Source organism: Lampetra fluviatilis, chromosome 3, assembly GCF_964198595.1.
Source record: "Lampetra fluviatilis chromosome 3, kcLamFluv1.1, whole genome shotgun sequence".
NCBI classification, from domain to species: domain Eukaryota; kingdom Metazoa; phylum Chordata; class Hyperoartia; order Petromyzontiformes; family Petromyzontidae; genus Lampetra; species Lampetra fluviatilis.
Genome location: NC_136277.1, coordinates 29,348,142 through 29,357,935, shown reverse-complemented (window position 1 = coordinate 29,357,935; position 9,794 = coordinate 29,348,142). Strand labels below are relative to the sequence as shown.

At 50.2% G+C, this 9,794-nt stretch overlaps 1 protein-coding gene across 3 annotated transcripts in view; it reads left to right on the top strand.

Moving 5' to 3' along the window:
- The first annotated feature begins 387 nt into the window (after positions 1-387).
- LOC144930979 (transducin-like enhancer protein 4) overlaps positions 388-9,794 on the top strand; it is a 66,571-nt gene continuing 57,164 nt past the window's right edge. For 2 of the 3 annotated variants that reach the window (XM_078854809.1, XM_078854808.1), the window contains exons 1-4: positions 388-1,171; positions 1,460-1,557; positions 3,938-4,001; positions 9,633-9,677. In XM_078854809.1, the coding sequence (XP_078710935.1) occupies positions 1,148-1,171; positions 1,460-1,557; positions 3,938-4,001; positions 9,633-9,677 (231 nt within the window). In that variant the 5' untranslated portion in view covers positions 388-1,147. Of the gene's footprint in view, positions 1,172-1,405; positions 1,558-3,937; positions 4,002-9,632; positions 9,678-9,794 lie in introns of all 3 variants that reach the window. The other variant, XM_078854807.1, reaches the window with a different exon arrangement.

The window sequence follows — 9,794 nt, the reverse complement described above, 5'->3', positions numbered from 1 at the left end:
GAGGAGGAGTGTTGACGTTTGTCTAGTGCCCTGATATAGACTGCTTTAGCTCGCCGTCGTGAGCGGCTGTTTTGGGCGTTATTGTTTGTCGTCGTCGACGTATTTTCTGCTGTGTTGTGCGTACGCGCGTGTTTCTATTTTAATTATTTTATTGTAAGCACATCGGAGCTTAATTCTTTCATTCCTCTTACTACCCCCCCACCCCCGATCCCATCACCCTCTTACTAACCTCGACTCATCCCCACCACCCCATCACTAACCACCCTTTTCTTCTGCGTAATTCTGTAATCGGAAGTCGATACGTCCTATAGTGTTTGGTTGGTAGCAGCAGCAGTAGTAGTGGCAGCACACGCATGTGAGTGCGTGCTGTCAGTAGGGGGGGGGCGACGGGTTGGGGTGGGGGAGGGTGAAGAGACATTTGGTGTTGTCCGTCGTGCCGGGCTCACTGCGCTCTAACGCGACGGACGGCGGTGGAGCGACGAGGAAGAGGGAAGCAAGAGAACGAGAGCGCGAGGTGCGCGGAGAGAGAAGAGCCTAAGGAGGTGGGGCAGTGCGGTGAGCACTCATCATCTTCATCACCCATCATCATCATCCAGCGCAACATCGACGAAGCCGCAAACCCGCGGTGCCCGGCCGCCCGGACAATGCTGGCGGCCTGAGAGCGGAGGAAGCGGAGCGGCCTTGCCGACGGACCTTGTGCGAACACAAACGAAAAAAAATCGCTCTTCCTCCTACAGACGAACAAGTAAGAGGCCACGGCGAGCGAGGAAGTCGGAGGGAGAGACGACGACGAGGAGGAGAAGGGAAGGAAGGTGCGGGGCGCGGGGGGGTGGCAGATCGGACTGAGCCGCAGGATTTGAGGCGAGCTCCTCTCGTTGACAGCGCAGAGCCGCTTCCACTCCGTTTCGCTTTTCTTCCGTCCATTCGTCTTTGTGAGACGACACGACGAGGGGTTTACCCGCACGCCGAGTGGAATACGACCAGCGACTGTCGTGGGAAACAGCAGCAGCAGCGGCAGCCTCTTCGGCCTCGTCATCCGAACCCGGAGAGAGACAGAGAAGAAGAGAGATCGCGTGGAAGAGGTGGACGTCAGGAGGCTGAGAAAACACGACACGAGCCGTAACTTTGACCACGGACAGATCCAAAGATGTACCCCCAAGGCAGACACCCGGTACGTACAAATGGCTTTGTGAAGTGTCCGTGCGGTGGGAAATGGATATATGTGTGTGTGTACAATAAAGGTTGGCGTTGTTGTTGCTTGCTGCTGCTGGAGGGCGTGCGCGCACCCTCTGTGCTTGCCGACCTGCAGTTTTGGTGCGTGCGAGTACGTTAACCCTTGCGGTGCGTATGTGTCTGCCGATGTGTGGTGTTTTTTTTGTGTTTCTAACGCAATATGAACCGAGAGGAGTTTCTTGTTGAGACGCTCAACGCGTGTGGTTGTGGCTGCCCGCGACTCCAGGCTCCTCACCAGCCCGGACAGCCCTTTAAGTTCACGGTGACCGAATCGTGCGATCGGATCAAGGAGGAGTTCCAGTTTCTACAGGCGCAGTATCACAGGTATGATGTTCACCACTATCGGGCACCGCCACGCAAGAAGACAAAAGACGACACCGCGTGTTTTAACAAAAAAGATATTGTTCTGGTGGGGGATGGGGGTGGTGGTGGTGGTGATGGTGTTCGGTGCTGTTCGCGTGCGTCTTAGGACGAAAGTCGGCGCAGCGCAACGAGGTACGGTCCGGCCGTCTTTGTCTTCCCCGGTGCTGATGTTTGACACACACCGAACTGGTTACTCGTACAAGAAGGAAGTCGACCTTGTGGGTGGGGGGGGGGAAGGGAGGCAACGAGACCGGACCGTTTCAGATTTCACTCGCCCCACTGATGTTCACCCTGATCGTGATCTGGTGGTCGCAACGTACTAAGTAAATCGCTTTGCCGCCGGGTTTTTTACTATTACACAAAGGCGTTTAGCGGACTCATGGTGGACAAGTGCTGCTGTTAAAGTGAGCCCCGATTAACGTCGACACGGCACACCAATTAATAATGTTCGTGGTGTGGTCAGTACCACTATAAAGCATGTTTATCCACAAACATGTACAGTACACACACACACATTCACCCTTATATATACGGTACAGAGGGCGTGAAGTGGCCCATCGGTTTATAGCAACTTGTGTGTTTATGTAAAACACGACGCTCACAGGGGGGACTTCTTAAGGCGATTCATCGGCGCTTTAAATAGCAAGGGGGGGGGGGACGTCTGCTGTGTTGTGTGCTTTAATCAAGCAAGCCATGTGGGACGGATTGACTATATCTGTATCCGAAGACGAAATCGTCCCTGAACGCACGTCGAGGCAGTAATGCTGCCACAGACACACACACGGATTGCTTAGAAGTGTGTACTCACGATGCTGGCTGGGGGGTGGCCGCATTGTTGCCTACGTGTGTGTGTACGTGTGCACCCGCAGTGTCAAGAGAGGAAAAGTTTGTATGCGTAGGTCGGTACGCTTACTCACTTTGGCAAGTGACCGTTGATGATTTAATGGATTTTCTCGCGATTCGCGAAAGCTGCCAAGTTAACCGACTGAAGAATTTGCGTGTGATACGAAGGAAGAGATGGGGGGGGCGACATCACGTTCAACTCTGGGTTGTGTCCGAAAATAATTTAGAGCGTGGTAATAATTGAATACGCTGCGAAACTTTTTTCAGCTCGAGGTGCACGCCGTGTGGGTGAAGAGGTCTGTCTGCCTTTGTCTGACCGGCGGCGAACAGTTTTCGTTCCGTCCCAATGTTAGCGAAAACGTGGCCATGTCTACAATAATTGGGCGATAAGCCAACAACCAAGCAAGGCGTCGTGCTTCATTGATCTTAAGACGTTTCGTCAACACGGCAATCTGACCCCCCCCCCCCCCGAGAACGTTGTTTGTACCGCGTGTGAGTGTGTTTTGTGCCGCAGTAGTTATCGGGCACGCTACGCCAACAAACCACAGGCTTATACCTACCTGAGCTGGTGTTGTCCCTGCCATATGGGTATCATCAGTCGGCGACTTGAAATCTGAACTAACCTGGGGGGTGGGGGGGACTTTCCCGTACATTGTTAGGTCGACGCATCGTTAAATAATCCTCAGTACTTGGGAGACAAAGACGGAGCGGGGGGGGGATGGTCGTGCTAGCCACGGCGACACCCCGTGCGCTCCTAACGACCCTAATTGCAGGGTGCTCACGTCCGAAAATGTGAGACTTCGGATTTAGTGGCTTCACCCGCTCTAAAATATATATACTGCCCTGGGTTAAAACGCACACAACTAGTGGAGTAGCAGCACTATGATCCATTCTACAGCTAATTTGGCAAGTCAAGCGAGAAAGTATCAGTACGTGTACGTATCACCGCGGCCAATTATGTACCCTAAATTTGGCTAGTTTTTATATTTTACGTCCATCACACTTCACAAACGGAACTGAAATGACCAACCAAGGTAAACAGGTCAAGGGTAGGAATTTAATAAACAATGAGGCCCCCCAAATTATAACGGCCCCCATAGAACTTCATCTCGCCCCGTGTACGTTGTAGCAGCGGAGAGACCTTTGTGTTGTGTGTGTGGTGTTAGTGGGGCGCTTTCATGTAGCGGTTAGCGCTCTGCGCTACAAAACCTGTCGACTCGAGTTCGATTCCCGCACACAGCCAACACCTGAACCGGTCCTAGGCCTCACCTAGGTCGACTTAACCTAAAATGAGTACCTGGTGAGGTGTCTAAATTGCACCATTGGGGAGACAAAGGTGGTCGGGCGTGGTACTGGCCCTCCTGTACCGTGCCTGGGCCTTCACACGTTCTCGCGAACACCACTTGCCCCAAAAGTGTGTTTTGTCTATATGGGGGATCTTTGTCTTTGGTGCTCGTGTGTTGCGTGCTAAAGATGGTGATGCATGTTGTTCCCACAGCCTGAAACTGGAATGCGAGAAGCTGGCGAGCGAGAAGACGGAGATGCAACGCCACTATGTCATGGTGAGCAAACCAATGATGAGCAGGAGGAAAGCCAGGGGCATAAATAATTCAGCTGCGCGGATATTGCGCGCTCCGTTAAAAGTTTAATGAGCTGAGGGATGTGGTCTGTTGTGCGCGCGTGTTCGTACGTTTGGAGCACGTGTATGGTATATATGTGTGTGTGTCCGCGTTACCGGCGACTTGGGAAGGCCTTCAAGAGTGTTGTCCTTCCCCCCCCCGCACCTCCGATTAGCACGGTTGGCTACGTGCGGTGCGAAAGAAGTTCAACGTACATACATACTAAAGTGGATTGATCGCGGCTCGTAATGGTGAATGGCACGTGCCCCCAAGTCTGCTTGGCTATGGGAGAGGAGCCGTGGAGGAGGGGGGGCAGGGACTCTTTGTGTTTATTTTGTTTTTGTTGCTGTGTAGTGCGTGTGTAGCACGGTCACTCACTGCATCATACAGAGCAACTACAACAGCTGTTACTCCTCACTTTGATGTCGCCACAGCGCTTGTGCCAGACTGGGTGCACTGTGAGACCACGTGAAAGCGTCAAAGGGCTGGTTGGCAGGAGGTCACGAGACAGACCGAGGTGTTGTGGGTTGACTGACGCAGATTAATGGCAGATGTTCTACCCGCTATGCCAACTGGTGCCAACCGACAGTATATATTATATGATACATATCCTGCCGCGATAGATATGGGCTTGGCGTTTGTGGTCGCTTAGCCAATTAATTCCAGAGCTCTGAATCTCGCTAAAGCCTGCCTGTAAGTACAATGACGCTAATAGTTACTGGGTATGGTTAGGCAGTGTTTAAAGTCGTACACGCACACACACTGACTGGCCTTTTGAAGAGAAATTAATACTGAAGTGGTTGCGGCTGAGTAACAATGTACCGCGTAATATAAGATGACTGGCAAGATTCTAATATGAAATAGTGCACAATTTTCTTAAAATATGAATTCATCGCACGAGATGGATTACGATATATACTGGCGGTGGAGCGGTTGCACAGTGATTAGTGCCATGCACTTGTGAACCCGGCTCGGCAAGTTAAGATTCCCGGCCACGACTAACATCAGTGGCAAATTGTTATATGTGAGCCAGTCCTGGGCACCCCTTGACTAACCTGCATTGACCAACGCGGTTAAAATATGGTTAAGCAACCCACATGACTGACAGTATGAGGAGGCATTCATGCAGCATCAGATAAATAGAGGAACGAACGTTATTCATTAAGTTATCGTTTACTATAAACACGCTTTATTTTCAAAATAAGCCATTCGGTGTTTTCGTAGTGTATTATTCCCAGAATGCAAATCTTCAGTGTAATGTGTGGTATGTACATTGGGTCGATTAAGTATAGAGTAGATTATGTAACACGCAGTAGATTACAGAGGCTTTGTTCTGCCCCAGCAGTTGCCAAGCTATCAAACCCAAGCTATCAAGAATACAATTAGAAGACTTAAACACACAGAGACACATTTGGCTTTAACTGCGCGTTAACCAACAGTCAAGTAACTCGTTGACCTGCATGGGCACAAACACGTCTGGCTCGCACGCAAGATAGGGGCCCGCGTGTCACACGTACGCGCTTAACTTTGAACATTTTATCATCTCTGTGCCTCAAATTCGCGAGCATCCCGCCGCTGCCAAAAGGTCACGTTTGTTACGTGACGCAGCGCTCGGTGGTGACATTTTTTACGAACATTGTTGACACTTTCCTTGCAGAGACTACATTTGTATTTGTTAAATAGTTTTTTTCACCAACTATTTCGACCTTTTTGCCTCGTCATTTTTGGAGGCTAAAAGTTTGTGTGAAACATTTTTTTTCGTGGGGGGTGGGGCGGGGGGGTTATTTGACTAATGATTGGGTTTTCTTCCGATTATTATTATTTCCCCCCCTCTCTCTGTTTGGGGTTCAGGCTCTTCCCGAGCACGCGGATTTAGTTTCGCCCTCTGGCGAATGTTCGCACCCAGTTTGCTTAGCGCGGCTCCCTGCCCATTTGTCGTTGTGTGCCGCTGTTATCACAATCCCTCGGTAACGCCCTCCGCCCTTAAGTCCACAACCACGGAGGCCACCGGGCTGACCACTTCTCCACCACCAGCGCAAGCACCATCACCAATCGCGACTCACACCCACCGCCTACGCACCATCCTCCTCCCTCCCCCTCCACATTCTCACCACCATCTTTCCTACCCCCACCAACAACCCACCCCCATTGCCCAAACCACTACCACATCCGACATCACCAACCACCATTTCCACCAATATCGCCACCGGCACCACCTCTACCGAGACTACCACAACCACCAACCAATATCACCGCCACTGCTAGCCCCACCGCCACAACTACAGTACTACCATTAGTACTACCATTAGTACCAGTAGTACCGGTAGCGTGTGTCACGACGCGGTCAGAAGCATATCGCACGCCACTATTTGCCCAGCGACACGGGTTTCTGTGCGCAGGAAGAGAGAAAGAAAAAAACCCCACGTCGCTCTTGAGTGCACGCGTGTGGCTTTGCCGGAGCGGCTCCATTGCGCACACTCATCACCCCCCAACCACCACCACCACCACGCCCCCCACCTCCGCTCCCTTCCTCCATTCCTCCCTCCACCATCACACTCCCGCCCCCCAATCACCATCTCTTCTTCGGTCACAATCGCAGTGCATTCCTGGTGATGGCCGCAATGCGCGGACAAGCGCCTCGCCGCACGTTGCACGCCCCTTCCCTTAAAACCAATTATGACACTTTTCTGTAAATTATGAGAAACTCGTCAGACGTAACAAACGCGCGCAGGTTGGACACGAGTAATAATAACAATGATAATAATACGCGCTACAGGGGATTTTGAGACACCAAAGGGCGTGATTGCCTTGTGTTTGCGTCCCTCTACACGCGCAGACAAACAACCCCGTTTTGCCTCGCATACTGTAGAGACTGGAGCTGTCAGTGAGACACTAATAAGGCTGGAACGGCACGTGACAGGGTCGTGTGGCCAGTACTACTCCTGGCATCACCCTGGTCTCCCACAGTGTTGATATGCTGCACACCGCTCACTCACTAAAGGCTGAGTGGACTTAGGGGACGCCCGGACAGGTTCAGATAAAATGTGTTGCTGATGTGCATGGCCAGGGATTGAACACAGATCACCAAGTTTGAAGTGGGGTGTTCACACCCACTGCATCACCGCTCTATACACACACACAAAGACAAAGATCCCCCATATAGCCTTTAACAGACTGTTGGGTCAAGTGCTGTTAGCGAGCACTTATAAAGGCCGGTACGGCACAAGAGGGGGTGGGTGGCCAGCACCACGCCTGGCAGCCTTTGTCTCCCTCGTGGCAATGTTTACACACCGCACCAGGTACTCATTTGAGGCTGAGTCGACCTAGGGAAGGCCCAGGACCGGTTCAGGTAATCGGTTGCCAGCTTTGTAATGCTGCGCCCTAACTGTTGCACTACCGCTCCACATACACACATGGACACACATCACAGATTTCCCATTATGCACGTTCCTTAAGCTGTTGGGGCTGGTGTTGTTAGAGAGTTCCTGTTGGGCTAACACGGCACGCGAATGAGCAGGCGTGGTCAACACCATATCGGCGGCCGTCTTTGTTTCCCTTGTGCTGATTTGAATTAATTATTTAACTCATTTTAGGTTAAGTCAACCTCGGGGAGGATTAGAACACGGTTGAGATATTATTTGGCACTGGTGTTTGGCGTGGCCAGGTATCGAACCAGGCTGGCTGCGATTCGGCGCAGTGAAACAGTCACCAACACAAGCACACACACGCGCACACACACACACGCTGGACCGTATGAATCTTGTTACTCTTGTGACCCTCTCACTTTTGGCGAAAACGTTGCATGCGTTCAACAGTTTGAATCCCACCTCCCTCAGGGGAAATGCTTAGGTATTTGAAGTGCAATGTACTGTGAAGTGGATGTTAATCAAAGACTCGGGAAATAATTCATCTGCGAATGCGGCTCACTGTGTCCGTGTCATGGCTCAAATTGGAAAATTTTCTGCAATTAGTGATGCGGCAAGAAAGGATTAAATAGAAAATAAACAAAATACTGTAATGCAATGGGTGGTGTTTGCTCGCTTGAATAAACTGTGATTATGTCATTCGATTGTACAAGGGAAGCCTTATATTGAGTCTCTACAGTCTACACCCTTATTTAAGAGGGTCCTACGTTTGGATGCTCGGCCAAAATCGATTTTCACGAATATTTTGCATGTCGGAGGGCACTAGGTTTGGGTCTTGGATGTAAGTTATTGCCTGGTAAAAATGATAATTACAAACGAATGTGATACGGCATACCATATATATTCAGGTTATACAAAACCCGTAATTATACTGAAACAATAGATGTACGCTGTTATACAAAATATCCATCACATTGTAAATGAACTTATTTGCATGCATGGAAATGTCGTCTGTACACTATATAACCATATTATAATGACAATATTATCAATGACAGCCTCATTGAGTATCTGCACTCTTTCAAAAACGTCCTCTACGGGGATTACATATTTGGCCAGTTCGTTATCATGAGTTATGTACAATTTTAGCAGAATAAAAAAAACAGGAAATGCTGTTTTCATTCTCAAAATGTCAACCCAACCTGAATAACACACACACTGACCACTCACATTAAATTAAGCAGATAGCCTATCAGCTCAAACATTTACGTGGTTGCCAAGAATGTCCGGTTACATAATTAGAATATTGTTTAAAACCATTCAATATTTATTTTGTTTGTCACAACTGTAGCGATGACTGATTTTATTATGGTATTCGCTATAACATTTTAAATAATATTAATAATTAAGGACCTTTTTTCCCCCAATCCACTTCTGGATAACGGCATTCCCATACCACTTCCATTACAGGGATTGTGTGACTATATTTCACCAAGCTGGTAAGGGCAGGTTTTGTTAAGGGAGAGAGACCTCGCACCGGCTTGCATATCACTTACCACCGATATGAGCCGTGGCCCGGAATTGGGCTCTGAACGCTGGGTTCTTAATGCAGTCCACTAACCACTGCACCAGCTCTCCACAAAGAGCCCCCAGGATCGTCTTAACAGACCTTTGGGGAAAGTGCTGTTAGCGAGCACCTATCAAGGCCGGCACGGCACACCAGGGGGTGGGTGGCAGTGTTTACACACCTACCAGGAACTTATTTGAGGCTGCGTCGATGTAGGGGAAGCCCAGGACCGGTTCAGATTTATCGTCACTGGTGTTTGCGGCCGTGAGCGGGAATCAAACTCGGGGTCGCCGGGTTCGAAGCACAGCGCACGCACACAAAAACACAACACGTGCATAGCTCATACGCCTACACATTTTAAACCTCAAAAAACTGTCTTAGCCAAATCATATCCTACATCCCAGCACCCTCGCTTCGCCCAAACAACCTCTAGCCTTGCCACAACCCCCTTTGTGTGTGGCTGAAGGGATGCTTTTGTGTTGCTTCACGCGTGATCGCTCTCCAGTGCCGCTAACTGATGTCTCCGTCCTCCGCCCCCCCCCCAAACCCTTAACCCAACCCCCGCCATCCTTTTCCATCCTCCGTCCTCCCCTCCTCCCTCACCCCACCCAACCCCCTTTTTTCCCGTTTTTGTTTTGACAGTACTACGAGATGTCCTATGGCCTCAACATCGAGATGCACAAACAGGTAACCCCCATTTTTTTCCTCATCTGATAGCGCTCTCGCGCAAGCCCGTGTGTGCAAGCGTGCGTTCACGCGTTGGATGTACATGATTGTGTGTGTGTACATCCTGTTGTCTGGATG